The 22,525-nt window shown below is 36.6% G+C and overlaps 2 protein-coding genes across 2 annotated transcripts; both read right to left on the bottom strand.

The window, feature by feature from the left end:
• Positions 1 to 76: 76 nt before the first annotated feature.
• On the bottom strand, positions 77 to 3,622 carry LOC125208951 (myosin-binding protein 2). Its single transcript, XM_048108492.1, has 4 exons — positions 2,417 to 3,622; positions 2,115 to 2,312; positions 602 to 2,019; positions 77 to 507 (listed from the first exon to the last, which is right to left on the bottom strand). Exons 1-3 carry the CDS (start codon positions 3,534 to 3,536, stop codon positions 632 to 634), a joined length of 2,706 nt encoding a protein of 901 aa, XP_047964449.1. The 5' UTR covers positions 3,537 to 3,622; the 3' UTR covers positions 77 to 507; positions 602 to 631.
• Positions 3,623 to 14,496: 10,874 nt separating this feature from the next.
• LOC125214061 (putative clathrin assembly protein At2g01600) lies at positions 14,497 to 21,029 on the bottom strand. Its single transcript, XM_048114931.1, has 15 exons — positions 20,738 to 21,029; positions 20,362 to 20,431; positions 19,876 to 19,973; positions 18,678 to 18,816; positions 18,386 to 18,513; positions 17,699 to 17,791; positions 17,512 to 17,562; positions 17,082 to 17,147; positions 16,922 to 16,987; positions 16,705 to 16,785; positions 16,521 to 16,601; positions 16,224 to 16,403; positions 16,057 to 16,132; positions 15,851 to 15,969; positions 14,497 to 15,062 (listed from the first exon to the last, which is right to left on the bottom strand). The coding sequence occupies exons 1-15, from the start codon at positions 20,825 to 20,827 to the stop codon at positions 14,712 to 14,714; spliced, it is 1,689 nt and encodes a 562-aa protein (XP_047970888.1). The 5' UTR covers positions 20,828 to 21,029; the 3' UTR covers positions 14,497 to 14,711.
• Between the last annotated feature and the right edge of the window lie 1,496 nt (positions 21,030 to 22,525).

Raw genomic sequence — 22,525 nt, 5'->3', positions numbered from 1 at the left:
AACCAAGATTCTTGATTATGTATATAACGTGCATAACACTGTCATTGGCAGTCGCATGTAATCATCCCAAAAACAGTAGACAAACACACTCATTTTTATATAATTACAGATGGGTACAGGTAGTTTACAACTAGACCTTCCAAATAAATAAACAAACTCTGATTAATTAGAATAATGCAAATATAATGAGACTAGGAAATAGGAAGTTACTTACCCCTCTCTCCCTTCTCTGTCTCTCTCTTCAAAAGATGAAAAATGGAACTAATTAAGCTACTCCTAAATGCCTAATGAAATTTTAACTCACTACACACACACACATGCACTCATCACCCCCTTTTTCCCACAAAAAAATTGGGTCTACCATGACAAAATTACAAGGAAACAAAGGGCAAAACTCCACCAGGTTTCAAATTCTTGTCTGCAAATTTTACCACAAAACAAGAGCCTTTAATTCCCTCTCCACATTAGCTGTTCCTTTTGCATCAAAGGTTTGTAGCTTTGGATTACCTTAGTGAGGAAAATGGTGTAAGAAAAATATGATCTTTACAGTTTTGTAGCATAGTGCAAGACAATAGAAAATATTTAGGATTCAAATTTATACCAATGATATTTTGTGGAGATGGATGAATACTTAGTGATGACTTGTTTCATTTATAGCGTCGTCCATGCTTCTGGTTTGAACCTCCACGTTGCGGAGATCATGCAGATGCTGCAGGATTTCTTGAAGGAGATCCATGCCCTTGTCACCTTTCTTTAGAAAGCTAATGCAGTGCTTGAGAAACAACCTATCTGCCTCGAGAGCTTGCAGTCTCTCGTAGAGATGGTCGACCTCCTCTGTGATGGCAAGCTTCTTATTCTCCATTTCGAACTCTGATTCATCGTGAGAAGAGTCATGCACTCCATTTCCATTCAGCATGTCATCTCCGTCTCCATTCAGCATGGCATCTCCGTTTTCATCACAGATTGCATCGAAGAGGGGGAGCAATGATTTGCCCTGGTGGCCCGCGACTCGCCTGTGTTGATGATGATGCTTCCCATTCGTTGTTTCTTTAGCAACGCCATTTGCATGTCCATTTGTTTCACCATTAAGATGATGATGACCATTTTCTTCCTCGAAATTTTGCTCCTTGTCATCGTCATCATAATCATCCAATGTCAAGAGCTTCTCTTCTAGGACCTTGAGCTGCTCGAGTATGGACATCCTTTCTTCCTCAAAATCGGCTAATGATTGCTCCAAGTTGATGACTGCATCCACAGGCGTGCTCTGGTTTTCGTATTTTTCTTGATGGCTGTAAAATCCATCTTCTTCCTTGGCATCTTGATTCAGATCAATGGACAATCCATCACTATCGTCAGCATTGCTACAAGAAGCCGATGAGAATCCACTCCTCGTGCTCCCGTCTTTGATCTTCCTCAACGTCCTCACCTTCTCCCTACTCTCATACTCGAATAGCTTCTTCCTATACCCTTCCAACTCCTTCTCCACCTCCTGCTTCTCCCTCTCTCTCTTCACCATTAGCTCATTCATGAGCTGCAGAGCTTCTTGATCGTATTCCGACTGCTCCTCCATCATCCTCTGATACTGCAGAGCCTCCATCCGCATCGCAGCCTTCTCTTCCTGCAGCCTGTTTATCATTGCCATTGTCTGATTGGCCGCCACAGCAGAGGCATTCCGCTCCTCTTCCAACTCCATGTACAAGGATTGCAACGCCTTGCGTTCTGATCTCAGTGCTGCCTGTAACCGCTCAACAGTCACAACTCCATCACCACCTTCTAACTCATTCGTCACACTCCCATCCAATGACTCTTCAGTCCCCAAATCCCTCTTCTCGAGCTGTGATAACTTCTTGTGCAACTGGTTGTGGCTATCCACAGACGTCGGTGTATCAGGAAACTTATCCTCTTCCTCAGTCTCATTCACCTCAGACTGAAACAAAGGCTCGTTCTCCTTCACATGCTCCTTATCCTCAAAGGACAACGATTCTAACTCCACCGTCTTCTCCTCAACTTCCCTAGGACCTAATAGAACAAATTTTTAGAGCTCAAATAAAAACAAAAACAAAAAATCCAAGCAACTAACACATAACTCATGCAAGCAAGAATTCCAGAATTACCATGATCATCATATGGTGCAAAAAGATCAGCACAACTCGTTGAAGGATCTTCGCGACTGCACTCATACGTATGAACAGAATCTTGAATTTGTATCATCTCATCTGCTACATCTAAGTCAGGAATTTCAGTTCCAATTGAGACATCTGCTTCATTTTCATTGTTTCCATGATCAACCTCCTCACATGCTACATTATTATCTAAACACAACAGCATTGTTTCAATTGCATATTCAAACAATCAAGATATCACACAATTCTCAGCAAAGCAATCTCAGAAACTAAACAAAGAAATTGCAATATACCTGCAAGATCATCTGATTGTTCCTCGATCGATGCTCCAGCCATTTCTAGATCTCCATTTGCCTCCACAGAAGGCCACCGTGCCAGTGGAAACACGGTCTCAAAATAAGAGCCTTTCGCATGAAACACAAGAGAGTTTTCATCTTCTTCCATTTCCATGGCCTCAAGCATCGTGTATGTTGGTTCCTCATTGATATCAACATCAAGAAATGCATCAGCCCTTTTCTCCTCTCTCCCCAAAACCAATGGCTCTCTCTCATTGCTTTCACCATCATCTTCAATCCTACCATTCCCCTCGCCAAGATGCTCATCCGTCATCGAATCGACCAGTTCAATCGGAACCAACGTGTGACCACTGTAATCCAGGAAAAACTCCAAATGCTGAGGCGGAACTTCATCTTCTTCAACACACACCTGCACAGACTTATCCTTCATGATCAAAACAGACTTCTCTTCCTCGAGAGTTTCCTTTCCTCTCTCAACTTCATCTTCCCCTGCTTCCACCGAATTGCCATCAATCTCAACCATTCCACCGCCACCAAAATCAGCAGAAGAATCTAGAATCTTCTCCGTAAAATCATCAAATCCTTCCTCAACTCGATCACAATCAACAATCAAATTCTCTTTCTGGGTACATTCCAAAACATCCCAAGATGAAGTCTTGAGCAGAATACAAGAAGAAGGTTTCCCACCATCATCATCTACACACACCCCACAACAACAACACTTCAAACTCACCCCAAACCCTTTCATCCATGGGAACACAGCGAAATTCTTCGACGAGGAAAAGCAATCCTTGCACATACCCTCGGATTCCACCAACTTCCGATGGTTAGAGCAGTAACCCAGCCCCGAAATCTCCTTGCAGTGGGCTTCGCAGAGAAGATCCTTGTGCATGTTTTTGCCCCCTTTTGCGGGATCGAAAACGTGATCGATTCTCGTGCACCAGAAGCACGGAGGCTTGAGGCCGAAAAAGTGGGCGAATTTGATGATGATGTAGGAGAAGAGGGAGTTGAGGAGGAGGAGGAAGATCAGAATCCATTCCAGCACGGCGTAGATGAGAATCAGTGTGATTTTGTTGGTGTTTCTGTGTAACATCGTTGCAAATCTGTTTGCAGCCATGTTTGTATTTACAGCTAATTTAAATGTTTAACAAGAATTAAGAAAAGGAATGAGGGATAGCAGAATAAAAGATTCTAGAGATGGATAGGGGTCTAACGTTTTAAAACATTTTTGTCTTAACTTTTTTGTTGCTGGTAGCCGCTCTCTTCCACTATTCAGGTTTTAAAACATTTTTGTCTTAACTTTTTTGTTGCTGGTAGCCGCTCTCTTCCACTATTCAGGCCTATTGTAAAATGTTGCATTTTATCAATTGATTATTGCAACTATTAATATATATTGGCAACTAAATTAATAATTAAGGTTGGAGAAAGAGAGAGGGGTGGCGTTGTCAACTTTGGATCCAAAAACAGCTTTAACTTTGCCAAAATCCTTGCCCGGCTCCAATGGGCCCCTACCTATGTGGAAATTGAGTTAATGGGCCCCCACCAAACGAGTGTGTGGGCCCCATTAAAGGATGATAGGTGTTGGAGCTCATCATACCTGTCCAACCCTCTTTTTTAAATTTATATTTTAAATATTTTGGTTTGGCCAATAATCACAGTTGTGAGTGCTACAGTTCCCCTTTTCCTTATTTTTTGGCTGTTCTAGTTCACATTATTCTTTGCTTTTACTGATTGGTGATTTTTATATACGTTTTCTTTTTACCTTTTGTACCTTGGGATTCATAAAGATCTAACCATACAACATAGTTAAATAATTTTTTAAAAATTTTTTAATGATGTTATGCAACATGTTAGAAAGTGACATTTGTACTGTAACCCAATCTCTGTTGGTACTTAATTAGGATTAGCGAGAAAAATACGTCAAAACAAGGGATAAGAAAAATAAGATATACCAAGTAAATTGGAGACGTATTTTGGATATTAATTGCGCTTCAATAGAGGAGATGAAAAAAATTATTCAAAGTGGTATTTAGTAAAATTTCAGTATTCTTGGTCTCAATCATACACAGTATTTATTTGAAAGGATATAAAACAAATTACAGCTATTATTAATTGCAAAATGTTGAAGTGAGACCAACACCGATTCGTATTCATTTAATGGGGATAGGTAAAAATCAGCCTCATTGGCAATTATAATTGAATGGAAAAAAAGATAAAGGGAAATCGTTGGTCCTGATTTGGCAAGATAGAGATGATGAAGCTTTTGAAGGTGCAGTAGCTGTATAATTGGAGTATATATGTAAATTATATTATAGTGTAAATTGTAATTTGTGGTCGAATCTTAGCATCGTTTATAAAAATGGCATAAAATTTAAAAAAATACTTAAAAATTGGCTTGAATCTATGGAAAAAATTATAAAATGGTGTGAACTTTAACTTTCATAAAAATAGCACAAATCTTTTAAAAAAAAACCACCTACGAGCAATGAGGATGGGATAAATTTAAAGCAAGCTTATGAGATCACTATCATTTCATTAACTGTAAAATTATTCACGTAGTGAGTTATTTCAAATTTGATTGCGATTAAAGCTAACTTCTGATTATATATGAACCTAATGGAGGAAATGTACATTTTACACAAGAGTGGTGGGACATGATTTGAAGGGCTTACGATTTTTTGGATACGTTCAAGTAATTTAAATACTATTATATTCACTTAATAGTAATACGATATATATAATAGTATTTAAATTACTTGATGAGTAGAATTAATATTGCATGGCAGAAAAAGTTGTAAATACCATATCCACATGTGACATGTGTGGATAGGTTTACTAGTCATGGAGTTCGGACAACACCATCATAAGAAATGTGAATTGATTGCAAACAACTTTAGTTGTCCATTATCCGAATTAGTATAGCAAAATTGAAACTTTATACGAGTGAGAGAGGGAGAGAGAAATTGGTTCAGTGATTTATTTGGATTAAAAAGAGAGAATTAGGCAATGACGAATATAAACTATTTGAACATTCCATTTGATAAATCGGATAAACACGTTCTTAGCCCAACTCAATTCTCGGCCCACCTCTTTAATTCAAAGACATCTTCGAATCTCGAGCCTGGCAATTCCTTCTTGGGCCCTGCTGTTATTAGGCTCGGATCAGCTCTGGAGTCAGGTATGGAGGTAGAGGGCCTTGGTATAACTACAGAACTTAAACAGTTAAACTTATAATCACATTTGTTAGATTTATTGATTTTTTTTTAATCTTTGAAAAGCTACAATTATACCTCAATCTTTAGCTAGTTTATTAATCACATATCACAATCACAACCTTTAAATCTTTAGCTATTTTATTAAGGGACCGTTTGATAGCTATGTCATGTTTTGACTAAACATAATACAATTCATGATAGTTATCATAGTTTCAATTAGTTAAAAAATATATTTGGGTGTTTGGTAGATTAAGAAAATTATGAGTTATCTTATTCAAGTGTTTGTTGCAACAAATGACAAATAAGAATTAAAATTATAATTACCAAAATTATCCTCATAATTTAATTTATTTACTAAATTATCCTTATGTTGCCCTAATATTCTCTATAAAATTAACAGCCGCAGCCTCTCTCTGTTTTAGCACTTTGGATATTGTCATTTCGTTTTCATCATCTATGAAATGTTTTGTTTTGCATAATACTTCTACTGCTCCATATGCACTTCCTTCCCCATCGAAATTTTTGCTGATCTTTGGATAGCAATTTGACTCCATATATTGTTAATTTTGTATTGACACATGCCAATCCAGAATCTTGATTTTTTTGGACAATAATCAAAGCATAAGCATTGTCTAAGCTTTGATTATTTTGGACAATTTTTTGTATGTGCATATTTTTATCAAGTTTTCCGAAAGCATTGATTAAGGATGAGGTATGATAGACTGAGGAGTATAGGGGGAGGATACAAAGTGTGGTGGGGAACTTGGCGACGCAGGGGGAGAGATTTCAGTCTCTGTTGAGCTTGATTCAGAAATGGATTCGCCGGAAGAAATGGAGTCTCCGGAAGAAATGGAGGGAGGCAGAATGAGAGAATTGTGGAAGAACTTCTTTTCGCAATTTTTGTGAAGTGATTGAGGCGTTTATGTTTTGATTAGGATTTGAAAATTTTTAAGTTATGGGTAAACATGTATTTTTCTAAAATTAACTAGGATTCCATGATAAGTAACATAGGATGTTGGGTGGTTATAAATATGATTAAAACATAGGATTTTAGTTGGATTTTGTGCGAGCCGGATACAAAACACGGGCTACTATGTTTGGTAACATAACTACCAAACACACAAATAAACCCAAATTAATCTCTTATCTTGGTGAAACATAGCTACCAAACGCAGCCTAAATAGTACTATATCCCAACTTCTTTAATTTGTGTAATTTTATCATTGCATATTCTCTTCAAACACTGAACCATGATGGTGGCACCTCAAAGGGCAATTATATTGAAAGAGAGTGTATTGGATTATTCTTTTTTATGGTTAAACCTTTTGATTTTTAAAATATCAATACTTAATGTTGGACTTGAGCATTTATATTGGAAGAGAGTGTATTGGATTATTCTCTTTTATCGTTACACATTCTTGGATGTGTTACGCTTTTCTTTAATGTGGGATAAAAGTCATTATTTATAAATATATTATAGATCTCCCATCATTCTTTGTCTATATTAGTACTCTATCTTCTATTATTATAATTTAACAACAAATATTATTACATGAACTATTATTCAATAGTTCTTTATCATTATCAATTTGCTTATGTTTATAAATTTATATATATATGTTAACAAATAAATACTATTATACACATTAAAAAAATAATTATTATACAAATTGTTAAACCTAACAATAACTATTATACAAATAAATATTTTTCTATATACAAATCATATTTCTCAATAGGGGATTAAATTGCTAACTAATTAACAATCTCAAACTAAGACTAAATCTTGACCATTAGATTAGAAGATCTAGTGGTTGAAATAATGCCACATGAATTATATTTTTAATTAAGAAAAATAATAAATAAAATTAGAGGGTATTAATGGCAATTTCCTCTCATTAAAATCATCTTAAAACTTTAAATTTACGTAACTCTCTCAATTTAAATTATTTTTTTCACAAAAAATATATCAAATTAAAGATAATTTTATAAGGATTCCAACGAGATCTCAATTGCATATGTTCCGACGACGTTCGGATAATGAAATTTGATATTTTTTATTTTAGTTTTCGTAAATGTTGATAACCAGATTTTTATTAACAAATACATCAAAAAATCTCAATAAAACCAGGTAAAAATCTCAATAAAACCATGTAAAAATCTCAATAAATATGTGTTGATATTTTCTTGTACTAGTGTTGATATTCTTATGTCATATTGTTGATATTTGTAATACATTATGTTGATATAAAAAAACATTCACGAAAATTATCATATGATAACATAATGACGACATTACCCTTTTGTTGATATTTTGTCTACAATTTATTGAGATTCGTAAGATTTAATCTCATCCACTCATTTTAAAATCTAAGGATGAGATTTGGTCTTGATTTTGGATTAGGGTGCTATAAGCATTAGAATATGACCCCTTCTCAATAATTGTTTATTTTTATCTATCAAGAATATATTCAAATAATAATATTGTTTATGTTTATTATAAAAAAATGAAGAAAAGTAGAAGACAAAAGAAAGTTTTGTATCCCACATTGGAAAAAGATGAATAAATGATCTAAACATATAGTTATAAAAGAAAATACTTCAACATATTTTGTCCCACATTGAAAGTGAAACGTAAAACATTCAAGGATGTCTCTATAAATGAGAAAATCAAGAATGATTTCATAGATTTCATAAGGCAAAAAAAAACAAAAAATTGAAATGAACCGCCAAACCGGCCCAGAACCGGTGGTTTTGGTCGGAAACCAGTGGTTTTGGCCGGAAACCGGCAATTTCAAAAAATTTTGGCCAGAGAACCAAATACTCTGGTGCGGTTTTGGGGTTACCAGAGAGTGGAACGGCAACTGGAATAGCACCTACACAAAAGGAATTGCTGGTGGACGATGAAGGAGAGGAAAAGGGAGAATGTTGCATTAATTCATAATATGATTCTACAACTGAAGGGATATTGTGCTCTTGTAGATGAGCAAAAGCAGATCTAACAAACTATCACCAATCTAACTAACTTTCATTCTCTATCATGCGCGCCATGTGTGATTTAATCCCGGTTGAGTCACGTCTACATGCATCCATGCACCGTGTTTATTTAGCTATCCATCTCGAGCTTATTCTTCACGTACCATACTTCGTCATTCAATTCAAAACCCAAATCCATAAACCCTTCTACCCCACTATGGATCCAATAGGAGATCCGATTGCTGACTTTTCATGGCTTTTGAGCTTTTTGAACTCCTTGTCCTTGGTGGTGTGGGCGACCTTCCCCCTCTCATTTTAGATAATGAATTGGTAGTTGAAGAGTTTGATCCAGCTGTGGTTGAACCTGTAGAGCAAGATGTTATTGATCTTGATCCAAATGAGGGTCCTTCGAATTCCGACGACAGCGAGCCCGAGCCCGAGTCCGAGGATGTGCTACCAGAATATGGAAACTGGTTTGTCCAGGACGAGGCTGCGGGCAATGAGTTCGATTTCGAGTTTGTGATCTAGGCCGAGGATGTCGTCAAGGGTACTGGAGAGGGCGTTCCAGTTCCAGTTCCAGTTCGTGTTCGCGGTCGAGGAGAGGGCGAGGTCGAGGGTGTCGTCGAGGCTGTTGGAGAGGGAGAGGGCGAGGGTGTTCGAGTTCGTGTTCAAGGCCAAGGCGAGGGCGAGAGTGTCGTCGAGGCTTGCCAGAGAAAAAGAGGGCGAGGGCGGCGAGGCCTTGAGTGTTGTCAAGGCCGCTGGCGGCGAGTATGTTCCTTGTCTAGTTGGGAACAAACGTCGTCGCTTGGGTTGATAGGTATTTTTAGTAGGTTTTTGAGCTATTTAGTTGGCTGTTAATGGATGATGACTATGGATTGATAGTTGGTTTAATAGGTTTTTGAGCTATTTAGGTGTCTTAGTGGGTTTTTGAGCTATATAGCTGGCTGTTAATGGATGAGGACTAAGGATTGATAGGTGGCTTAATAGGTTTTTGAGCTATATGCTAGCTGCTAACTACAACATCTTGTTTAACCTTCACTTTTATACTCTGTTGGATGAGCTTGTAGGTGATTGTTAACTTATAGTGTATACATATGATGGATGCTTATGTACAATGATTTGTTTCCATATCTTTGTGTTATATTTTTGTGCGATATTGTGATATAATTGACCTTTAGTTCCATCTGGTGTAGCATCTATAAAAAGTTCAAATAATTCATCTATGATTATTTTTCTGCCAAACTCTTATAAAGGCAGTTTCTCGTTTTATCCATATTTGATTCTTGTAAAGTTTCTTGTCCTTGAATTTCTCTATGATGTGTTGCAAGTTCACAATGCGGCCCTGAGTATTGTATCTCGTAGAATTCAATGGAAGCAGTTAACAACGTTTGAGACTGTTGATGTTATTCTCTAGCTTAAATTATCTACTTTGACAAGTATGCTACTAAACCGTGTTGATTTGTAAGCGATTAGGACTTTTAAACATAGATCGAGATCTATGTTATGCGCTTGATTGTACACATTTGTGTAATGGCTAACTAGTTTCATTATATATCTTTACTAATGTCCAACTAACAGGTGTAATTATAAAAGAGTAATATTCCGCCTATGAAATCATCTAAATTTATTCATTCCTTTTAAATCTCATATTTTTGGGTCTTCCTCATTGATATATACGTAGAGTCATTCACTAGTACATGAATTATTCTCCAGGCATCAATCATTCTAATTAAACATCAAAATGTAAAAATTTATCAGCGTTGATGCCATTAATTTATAATTCCATGGCATGGCTTTTACTCCCTCCGTCCACGAAAATTCGTCCCGGTTTGACCGGGCACGGGTTTTAAGAAATGTAATGGAAAGTGAGTTGAAAAAGTTAGTGGATTGTGGGTCCTACTTTTATATATTAGTTTTATAATAAAATGTTAGTAAGCATGAGTTAGTGGAATATGGGGTCCACTACCAAAAATGGTAAAAGTGAAATTGGACAAATTTTGAGGGACAGACGAAAATGGAAAACTGGGACAAATTTTCGTGGACGGAGGGAGTATTTTTTTGTTCCAAACCTAAATAAAAAAATCAAGATAAAGTGTTGTTACAAACTTGAGATCTTCCAATTTTTTATTCTAAAGTTTTTCTGAATGTTTGAATTACTATAAAAAAATATAAATTCCCAAACCCACCTAAAACCCTAAGAACAAATTCAGATCTTATTTTCTAAGCGCCGACTCAAGCTTTAGAACCAATACTCCGGTGCCGTATTGGGGTCACCGGAGAGTGTAACAACAATCTGAATAGCACCTACACAAAAGGAATTGTCGGTGGACGATGAAGGAGAGAAAAAGGGAGAATATCGCATTAACTCATAATATGATTCTACAACTAAAGGGAAATTGTGCTCTTATAGATGAGCAAAATCAGATCTAACAAACTATCACCAATCTAACTAACTCTCATTCTCTATCATGTGCGGCATGTGTGATTTAATCCCCTGTTGAGCCATGTCTGCATGCACCCATGCACCGTGTTTATTTAGCTATCCACCTTGACACTTATTTTTCACGTACCAAATCTCTCCTCTCGAAATAAACCTTGTCCTCAAGGTTTGAAATGCGAAAAGCGGTCCTGCAAGTCAAACAAATACTCTTACGTAGCATCCTCCGGAAAGGAGTTAGCCCAGTGGACTAAGACCTGAGTATACGGCTGATTGCCCCTCTTTACCAAGTGCCTATCAAGGGTCTTCACCGGCTCCAAGAAGGTAGAATTCCCGATAGATGGAAGAGTACCATGTAGCTGCTTCAGAGGGCCCATCTTATGTTTCAGTTGTGATATATGGAAAACCAGATGGATCTTGGAACCCGCCGGTAACTGAAGCTTATAAGCCACTGGTCCATACTTATTAATCACCTTGAAGGGACCAAAGTATCGTGGGCTTAACTTCTGAAACTGGTGGTCACGCAAGTTTTTACTGATAGGGTTGGAGTTTCAAATAGTTGAGACCGACGTTATGGCCATGCAGAAAATTTCCGATGAATGGACCCAAGAAAGGGCATCCGCTACCACGTTATCAGCGCCCTTCTTGTACGTGATTTCAAAGTCGTAAGCATGAGCTTTGATAACCAATTTAGCTGCCATGGAATAGTAAGTTTTCGACGCATTAAATGGATATTCAAACCAGGACTCCTAAAGTGTAAAGTGAAACACCCAAAAATTAGTAAATCGGAACTCCTAAAGTGGAACGGATGGAGTAATAAATAGTAAGAAGTGAAAGAAAATAAAGTAAGTAAGAGAATAATATAGATACGACTTTCTTCTATATTATTTATTCTCTTACTTTACTTTCTCAAATTTAACTTTATTATCATATTCACAAAACAACATAAAAAAAATCAATCACTTCAGCTGGGATGGAGTAAGTTTATATTTTGAAATGGGTATCAAAATTATGAATAAAATAATATTTTATTTCATAAAGGAAATCAAAATCAAATCAATTATAACTATATTTATCTATCTAGTAATTTAAATATAAATATATTTATATAAAATGTAAACAATTAAATTTAATTATAAATATATAATACTCAAAAAAAATTATTAAATTTGAAGATATAAACTGATATACAAATCAACATATTAAAAGTAAATTAAAAAATATGACATGATATACACGGCGGCAATTCAAGTAAAACTTCTAATTGATTATACCCCTATTTAAAAATGAATTCATTTAACATTTTTTATACACAGCCCAGATTATATACTTTAACCAATATACTAAAAGCTAAACTAAATTCTAGATTTACATAAAATAGTATTTCATCCAACCCTAGTAAAAGTGGTGCCCCCACATGTAGGAATCTCAATCGGGCCAGCTCACCGGACGTTGGGCCAACCCTATTCAGATCAATCGGGTGCCGGCTAATCGAATTGTATTTTTTCGGGTTATAAAAGTTCAACCCTAACCTTAAAAACTCGGCTTTCGAGCTAGCCCAGCAGGTTAATCGGGTTGCTACCGATAAAATTAACATGCGATCAATCCAATAAATAATGGTGAAAATTAGTTATATTTATAAAATGTAAAATATTTAATTATGATAAATTTGAGATATATGCTTAAACTTAAACATAAACATGATCAAATACTAATATTTGGTATTTATGCAAAATAAAACATAAACATCAAGAAATTTTAAATCATGTTTTAGAAATTTAAATATATTTTTTAGTGAATTTGAAATTTCTAATTTATATATCTATTATTATGTTAATAAAAATTTAATATATAATTTATATATTTAATATATAAAATTGAGTCAAACAGATAGAACGATTTAAATTTTATCGGGTTTTCGGGCCAGCCCAATCGAGTTTTCGGGTCTGGCCCTAACGAGTTGCGGGTTAATTGGGTGCAGGATAATTGAGTTGTAATTTAATCAGGCTAGAAATTTTCAGCCCTAACCCTATAAATTTTGCGGGCTATTCGGGCCAGCCATGGGTTGCGGGCTACATTAACATCCCTACCCATATGCATTTTCTCTAGTCTCTCCCTCTTCTCGCCGTCGACCCCCTGTCTGCGTTGCCGCGCGCTCACCCGCTACTGTGCTCACCGTCGCCCCGCCGCCACCGCCACACAATGCCCCCCTCTCTAGTTCAGCCATGAGCACCGCCCGGCACGTCTCGACGTCCACCGCTCTGCTTCACCACAACCGGCTAGACGTCACCAAACCGAACCGGCCCGGAACCGTCACCGGCGGTTCGGAACCGTGAACCGGAACCGCGGTGGCGGTTCGGAACCGGATAGGAGTCGGTGGTTTAGGCGGGCCGGTTCAGGTTGGCGAAAAATCAAGAATCGTAACCGGCGGTTCGCCGGAAACCGGCGGTTCCGGTAGCTTTTCAGGGTTTAGGGTATAGGCATGCAGGCGTAGGCATGCCGACTAAGAGTATATATATATACTATCTATTTACATTTATAATTTATTGTTTTTTACTTCAACTTTTTTTATTTAAGTCTTTTGATTCTTTTGTAATTTCAATTTTCAACATTTGTATTTGTAATATCGACATTCATATATCGTTCAAATTTGTATGATTGTATGATTGTTTCAATAAAATTCCAATTGTTCCAACTCCAATGTCGACTTCTACTCCATTTGTCAATTGTCATTCTTGTTTTATTTATTTATTCGATAGTACAAGACTACAACTATACCTACAACTCTACAATTAGTACTATACCGGAATAAAATTTAAAAAAAAAAAAAAAAAATCGGCATTGAACCGGCGGTCCGAACCGGAACCGCCCCGGAACCGGCTGGAAACCGCCGGTTTTGAACCGGCTTGGAACCGTGACTGAACAGGAACCGGAACCGGAACCGCCTGACCCTAGGCGGGCCGGTTCAGGTTCCATATTTTTTTGAACCGGAACCGCCGGTTCATGAACCGTGGTGACGTCTACAACCGGCCCGGTTGTGGTGTGCTTTCTTTCACCTTCCAAGATTCATTTTTTCTTTATTGTTTTATTGTAATATTCTTCATAAAATTTATAATAGTATTTACAGAAATTTCGATCTTGTTTAGGAAGCTATTGTCTCTTATGGTATTGGACAATCATTTAAGTTTAATTTTGAATTTTATTTTAGAAAGATGAAAAAAAGAAAGAAAACACAAAGTTACTCAGCTTTCCATTTTCCCTCCAAAAAAGGCATGAAAATCTTTTCACCAAATGACACTTTAGACACTTTAGATCAGTAAGATAAGATAAGATAAAATTAGAGTTCTTTTTTAATTTGTGGAGGAAATGATCCATAAATTATCCTGGAATTGAGAATTTTCGAATATTTAATCTTGATGACATACAACCTTCAATCTAACACATAATGGTAGAAAGTAAAATCTGTGTTTCAATAATGACCAAATTACCAATGAACGATTGTATGAAGAAGTGCAATTTCAAGCACAAAATATCTTTACAACACTCGAGTATACATCACCTGAGCTCAAAAAGCAACTCCCGTTTATATCAGCAGCAACAAACTTCCGCTCACTTCAATATATACCAAAATCAACTAAGGCCGAGTAAATTACAATGCACCTTTTTATAGGAGGCCTGTGCTCCCAAAAGGGTTGGTTGCCGGGGGATGAGCAGGACCATGAGCAGGCGCAGCCGGAAAAGATCCAAACCCCGTATCACCGAAAGGATTTTGGGGCGTCATCATTAAATGGGTGGGCTGTTGCTGCGGTTGAAATGGAAGGAACGGATTGATTTGATGTTGTGCCATACCAGCCATAGGAGGAACTGTTGGAATCGCAACATTGTTAGAAACAGCAAACGGGTCACTGACTTCAAAGGGGTTGGGAGCAGGTGCGCCATATACTGGCTGCTGGGATGCTCTATATGCTCCTTCATCATACAGACTTTCGAGGGTAAGTGAATCCAATCCCCCGCCCTACACATGTCCATAAAGCAAACATCATTTCAACAAAATAATAACATCAGTGTCTTTCAGCATGGCAGTATACTTGGCTAATGAGATTATACAATCAAAGATAGAAATGGCCATCACTTATAACAAGAAAAGATCAGAGTATAAGTTTTACAGTGACAGAAGATGATCCTCTATCCCATATTTCAACAAAGCCTGGTAAAGGATGTCATTAACCTTCGCTTATTCGATCCACAGATTATACAGAAAAGAGAAAAGAGATTCGCTTCAACAACTCGCAGACCCACATGGATATACTAGCCAGTAAGCTGCTTCAGCATTTCAAACTTTAGTCCTCATAGCCTGAGCCACTACTTGACTCTTAATATAAAATTACAGCATTTTAAACCTAAAAGATCCCCTTCTTGCACAATGTTGTTGCCATTAGTATGCAGCGCAATTAAACTATTCATTCCATGCATCACATATACCAACACTGACTTGCTAGTTGCTTCAGATCCCCCACTGTGATACTCTCTTACAAGGTGAGGCCGCTACCCCTGGCTCCCATTCCCAGAAAAATATGAAAAGACCCAACAAAACCAGCAAGTACAAACATCATAACTGCTTATTTTCTGATGCCACTCTACATGCATTTCAGCATCATCTTAGAGGACACAGACCGTGTGCAGCCAAACTTCTTGTTAGGAGATGCTCCAAGATGCACACTTTGGGTATACCAGAATATACTAACAGTCCGTTGTATCAGAAAGGATGAATATAGGGATGATAAGTAATAACACATGACATACCAATTGGCTCTGTTGAAGTGATGATAAGTTGGTGCTTGGGGTAGTAACCAGAGCAAGTTCCCACCCAGAAGGGTCAAAACTTTTAGCTTGAGATGTATCAGAGTCAAAAGGTGTAGTGCCTGCAATTTGCATATCATGATATGATATCATCTTTGCTCTTCAAAACATAAGATTTATAATGCAGTAGAATGGACATGAATGCTTACCAGAAGGGATTATAGCTAGAGCCATAGCATTGCTATCTTCAATCGCAGCTGCATCTTGTGTATCCGCATTCAATCCCTAAATAGATTGAAAAGGAAAATGCACAGGGTAAGAGTTCACCCCCATATATTATTTCAGGTACAAATTTTCAAGTACTTCAGCTCCTAACCAGTAGATCATCAGTGTCAGCTTTAGCTGGAAGAGGTGGAGGAATTGGTGCCTCGGGAGTTGAGCTAGCAACTTCATCAGTGGGCTGCAATGCAGGTTCCTCATGTGGAATTTTCGTCTCTTCAGAAGGTGAAGGAACATCCTCTTCCTTGTAAGTCAGCATCAACCTTTCTGGGTACTCCTGAAATAATAAGGCGTTCTAAATGACAATCTACCTTGGCAAACAAGAAAATCATTATGCCCAAAAGCAAGACGAATGCTACCAAATAATGATTGCTTTGAGTAAAAGTTCACTAACCAAGGCTACATTTGGAACTGAAACCATTCTTGGTGCTTCACGTATATACTCTTCCATGGTAACCAAAAAGGATTGTGGAGGCTGTTAAAACAAAGAATTGAAGAAATATGCATTAACACTTTTTATGAAGTTACCAAAACAACTAACAACAAAATCAGCATATTTTTCTCTACAGACAGCGTACCTCTCTCAACACAGGGAATTGGAAATTCCTAGCAAGTTCAAGCCCTTTGCAGATTTCGTAGAAATCAGAAAGACTATTGGCCTGCAATATGAGCATGACATGATGACACCACAAACAAGCTCCAGATCCCCCACAATTTCAGAATGAATCTCGATATATAATAATACCAATCAAAGAAGAATAACTGATACAGAAGTTTTGCAGCGTAAAAGCATACCTGCTGACCAGCTCTTTTGTAAATATCAAGGGCTTTGATGGCTTCATGTCTTGGCATTTCAAAAAACTGAAATGCAAGGTATATGTTTTTTCATTAAGCAACAATAAAACCCATTAACTGATTAAATGGGATAGGACACTTGGAACAGTATTTCACTCACCTTGTCAACAAGGTTGATTATCCCATCATTTATGGCACAATATATTTTAAAGCTTTCTTTAAGCACCTGAAAGTCACAAATATTAGCAAGGAAATAACAAAAACTCATAATCATGCCAGTGACTTATGCAGTGCATCAATTCAACATTAAAATGCCATTCACTCAACAAGAGGACCAAGGAATAATGATAAATGCCTTGCATATAACTCGAAAGATTGACCCAAATAAACCAGTCCCCTTTAAATCAACTTGAACCTTGCAGCCCAATAACATCCCTAACCATTCTGTTCTCTAACAATTCTTCGAAAGAATTTTGTATTCCACACGAATAATAGTTACCAATGAGGACTAGCATACATTGGATAGGGGGCTTTTACTACAAATTTTTCAGGGAGGTAGGGTGGAGAGGGAGAGAAGAGAGAGAGCGTACCAAGGCTAGGGCATACTGAATTACGTAATTGTTCACAGCTGCTCCCTCAGGCTGAAAATTCATAAAGGTTAGTTACAAATATTTCCATGGACTGCTAAAAGACAGAAATGAAAACATTTAAAAATGACAAGAATAGAAAAATGGTTAATAACAGTAGAATGATACACAACAAATAGTTGACAAATACCCGACATCCAATAAGACGGTACAGAAGCTGCTGCAAAGAAGGCAACTGGTCCAGAAGTTCTTCACTAACCAAGTCTCTGGTTCTACTGTAGCCCTGAGCAAATTATTCAAGCAAGAAAATGTCTCTCAACAATACTAACCGCATACCATGAACTGACTTAAACAAAGGTCCAACAACAAGACATGGAAATTCACTTTTACATGTACTGGGCTCTAGAACAATATGCTTAATGTGAATTCTTCTTAGTTAGTTACACGGTTTTCAAACTTATAGAACCTGGAGGAACTTATGAATCAACAATCTATTCATATAAAGTAGCCAAGATATTGTATTTTGTTTTCAACATGCATTTCTGATACTCCATCTCTTTCATAATTAGTTGAAATGGGAAAATGTTAGATTATACTAGTATCTTTCACGTTTTTGATATATACATGTTTGCACTTTAAAATGGTTGTTTAGAAAGGATTGAATAAGTGGAAAAGTAACACAGTGAGCCAGAAGTATTTATTATTAATTAAAGATGTTCACATTTTTATTTCAAGGAAATGTTGGCAGAAATTGAAATCTGAAAAGGAAGGACTGAATCTGCAAATTGAAATTTGGGTACATTGGAGGGAATATAGTAAACCCATTAATTTACTGAGATATATAAGAGAAATCAACCAATATTATTATTAATCATACCTTATCTTCACCTTGTGCAGGTCGAGGAAGGCGCTCGGCTTCAATGTCATACTTAAGTATCCTAAAGCATTCTAATCTTTCTTCCAAGAAGAGGGCATAAGTCCGCACCCAGGCAGAGCAATCCCAAGCTGGAGGAAGAGAGTGACGCATTATTTCATTTCTGAAAAGATCATCATTTACTTGTTCTACTCTCTTCTTAACTCGATCAAAAGAATTGGGCCTAGACTGTATATGAAGGGGCAGGATAATATCACAAGACTACACATAACAGATATTAAAAGTAGTCACCTACCAATGGGGCTAGAATCATCCTTAAAGTTGGATAATTGGAGGACACGGCCTCTCTGATGAAAATTCAAGAGTTCCTCCCTGAATGTCGGGTCACCTTCTCTCAATGTTCTATGAATAACAATTAGTGTTTTCAACGCAACCTGTGATAAATAGAAGCTGAATAACGTAAAAAGAGATATACATTTTACATATATGAAACCGACTATTAAACTCCCAATATCAAGGTTCAGAGGAAGAGGAAGAAGAGGCAAACAAAGTGAATAGCATAAAGCAAGGCAAAAGCATATAAGACCTTGACAACATTATCATATTCAGTGTTTCTGGAAACAGACTGATGATCAAACTGGTATTGCAATTGGTCAGCAATTCAAAAATTGATATTCTTTTGATTCATATAATGGTTCCAGCAGACTAGTAGAAATTTCCAGATTGTTACTATATTAATTAAGTATTATGTAAGATGTATTATTTTGTTTGAAAAAAAGGTCATGAACATCCCCCTCATTGGCAATGAGGGATGTTGGGGCGCCCCAACTGCTAAGGGAAGCAAAGATTCCAAAATAGGTTTCAGCTAAGGGACATAGAGATGCCAAAATATCTTTCAAACTGTATTTCGATAGACGGAAATGAAAAGGAAAAGGGGTCCAAAAGTGTTCTGCAAATAACTTGTGTCATTTCCTGATATATAAAGTACTGTAAATGCAACAACCTTATGCATGCCAGAAAATTCTTGCAAGGTACACTTCCACTATAGATATCTGAGATTTCCCATGTTTCCTGACTCAGCGCATTTTTAGTCATTCAAAGATTCTAAAGGCATATATGACATGATCATTTCACTATAGCTGATTGTGGTAACTGTTCGAAACATCCATAGAAGAAACTGCATCGCAACTATAATAGAACCTATGATCCGAACAAAACCTAATTTGCAGAATAGTAAAATTACCATAGACATATATAACTCCTAACACGACTATCAGTATGTGATCATTTTCTTCAATGTTAGTACATTTTCCCTGAGTTCTAAACCACATAATAAATGCAGATAAAGGCCCATAAAAGAGACACATCCTCTCAAATATGTTGGGGTGGGGTGGTTCAGCAAAAAAGGATGCAACTTAATGCTCCTGACATTTAACTCAAATTCCTATCGGGAAACAATATTCATTTGAAGCAGCAATAGCCTGGATCCATACCGTCCAATTATGTGTCTTTGCCAATCTTCTTGCAAGTGCATGTATGCAGTACGCAACATCAGCGCGAGGTCGAATTGCTGATGTCGCAACCAAAATTTCTGCAAAAAGCATCCAATCACTAATACAATAGTTGCAAGGGCACTCATTCCTCACTAAATCTAAAGGATTTGGTTCCCTCTCAGAAAACTAAACAGAAAATGTGAATCAACATTTTGCTTCTGCGTCATACAATACAGAGTAGTCGTATAAATTTTCCCTAAATCTTGAAATCCCACCCCCTTGTCTTAGGTCTTTAAGCAATTGACAAAAATGAATAGTAAATTCAATCACCAATCAAAAAAATGTGTAGAGAGAAATTCCAGAAATCGCCCTAAACCCAAAATGAAAACCCCATCTACTCCATGTTATATCCCCTTAAATCAAAACTCAACAACGTTAACAGCATAAATTAGTGGATCTAATGACACGAGTAACTGAAGCACTCACTTCTCAGGTGTCTTTCCTTTGGAGGGCACTCCACATGATTTGTAGCCTTCACGATCGCCACATCAACATCCTTTTTTGCAGGCACCAAAAATAGAAAATTTTAGAGACGAAGGAAAAATATTATCAAATGGATAAATAAATCATCAAAATCATATGATTTCTCCTTCACCGTCACTCTATTTTTGAGTAATCACACAAGCCCTCGCACGTCTCTAAGATTCACATCACTCACACAGAGAACGAATCAAAAACCAAATTCGATCACCACAATTTTGCGGTATTTCCTCGATCCCAACTAATTTTGGCACAAAATCCGCTCGCTCAATCAAGCACCACTATAGGGCGTATTACTAAAAAAAAGAGTAGAGGTATAGACCTTGAAATCGGAGTTGACATGAGCAAGACCGACTTTGGTCTGGTCTTTTAGAGCGCCGTAGGCTTTTCTCCATGTCTGAAGTGTCCCCATTTCCGCTCAGATCGCCTCAATCTTCGGCTTCTATTAATCTAATAAGAATCCAGACAAGACGATTGGCGCCTCTCTCTCTTGCTGTTACTACTAGAGAGAGAGAGAGAGAGAGATAAAAGGGGTTGTTTATCTGTCTTGAACGGCTCGGCCTTGTTTTTCCTTTTTTTGATTTTTTTGATTTTTTTTGGGTTGAAACTTGAAAGGCTTGTGGTGACCCCAGCCAGCATGCCTCTATAGACTATATAGCTACCGTAAAACATGAGTCATCATCACATCACCTTTTCTTCTTTTTTCTAAGTATGGACTAGTATTTTTCCGAATATATTATGAACTGGAATTTAATGGGCAAATTAAATATGTCCCTAAAAAGTTTACCGTTTCGTCCGTCCCTGAAAATTTGATACATTTCACTTTTACTATTTTTGGGAGTGGATCTCATATTCCACTAACTCATTCCTACTCACATTCTATTATAAAACTAATACTTTAAAAGTAAGACCCACGTCCCACCAACTTTTTCAACTCACTTTCCATTACATTTCTTAAAATCCGTGTCGGGTCAAAGTGTAGCAAATTTTGGGGGACGGAGGTAGTAACCAGATATAATGCCTCAGTCTTTGGATTAATGGCTACTAAATTCAATAATACTAGTACAACTTTAGAGGTCGCTTTAGTTCATCTTACTTAACGTTAATTTTTATTATTTTGAATGAAAATACATGGAGAACAATCACACGTTATAATCTTCATGAGCCAATCAGGGAAATTATCGGTCCAACAACTATTTGTTAGGCTATTTTGAGAGACATCCAAATCCAATAGAATGTGAATATATATTTTGTATACCAATCATATTGACAATTGTGGCCAGTGAACTCAGGCAAAAGAGAGATCGTTGAATTTATTATGTCACATAAACAAGTGACGAGAATAAGAATTAAAAATATAGAATCCAATTCTCATTGTCTTTTGACACTACTTTAAAAAGAAATAAGAATCATTAATAATTATAATTTGTTACTTTTGTGTGTTAGTATATAGGAGTAGTGTTTGGGTGATTTAATAGTGTCCAAACTCCAAACACATATGTAACGTAGGTATTTGTAAATTGTAATGATCTAAGGAACCAAAATATCATAGAAGGAATTCAGGTATTGGTGTATTTTTCCTTGAAATACTCCCTCAATTTGAATACTTATTACAATATGTATCTATTTTCAAATTTTATAAAAATAATTAAATACTACTAGTATACTTTAAATGTGTATATATAAACACATGCTTACCATTAAGACATGAACAATAAAATACTTTCTCTACTGTCATTCATATTTTAAGTGGAATATTTCTATTTTGGGACATAATTTTATGTTGTTTTGTAAATTATGTGAAAAAGAAATAAAGTAAGAGATGAGAAAAAGATAAAGAGAATAATTTTTTTAAAAATAACAATACACTGCTATCATTTAGAGTAAAATATTCTAAAATGAAAAAAATTGCACTTATACTCCGCAAAAGAAAGTACACTGTGGAGACTTGGATTAGTATTTAGATTGCATTACTTCACATTAAATAAGGATAGAATTTTCCGTAGTCAGGTTATTGAATTACTTTAACAACTGTAGTATCGCCTTTTCATTTCTTTTATACTTCTGTTACACTTTTGGGGATTCCAACTCCCACCTGTCATCATACTCA

The sequence above is a fragment of the Salvia hispanica genome, chromosome 3 (assembly GCF_023119035.1).
Source record: "Salvia hispanica cultivar TCC Black 2014 chromosome 3, UniMelb_Shisp_WGS_1.0, whole genome shotgun sequence".
In the NCBI taxonomy this organism is placed as follows: Eukaryota; Viridiplantae; Streptophyta; class Magnoliopsida; order Lamiales; family Lamiaceae; genus Salvia; species Salvia hispanica.
Note: the sequence above shows the minus strand (reverse complement) of the source record. Positions and strands in the feature narration are given on the sequence as shown.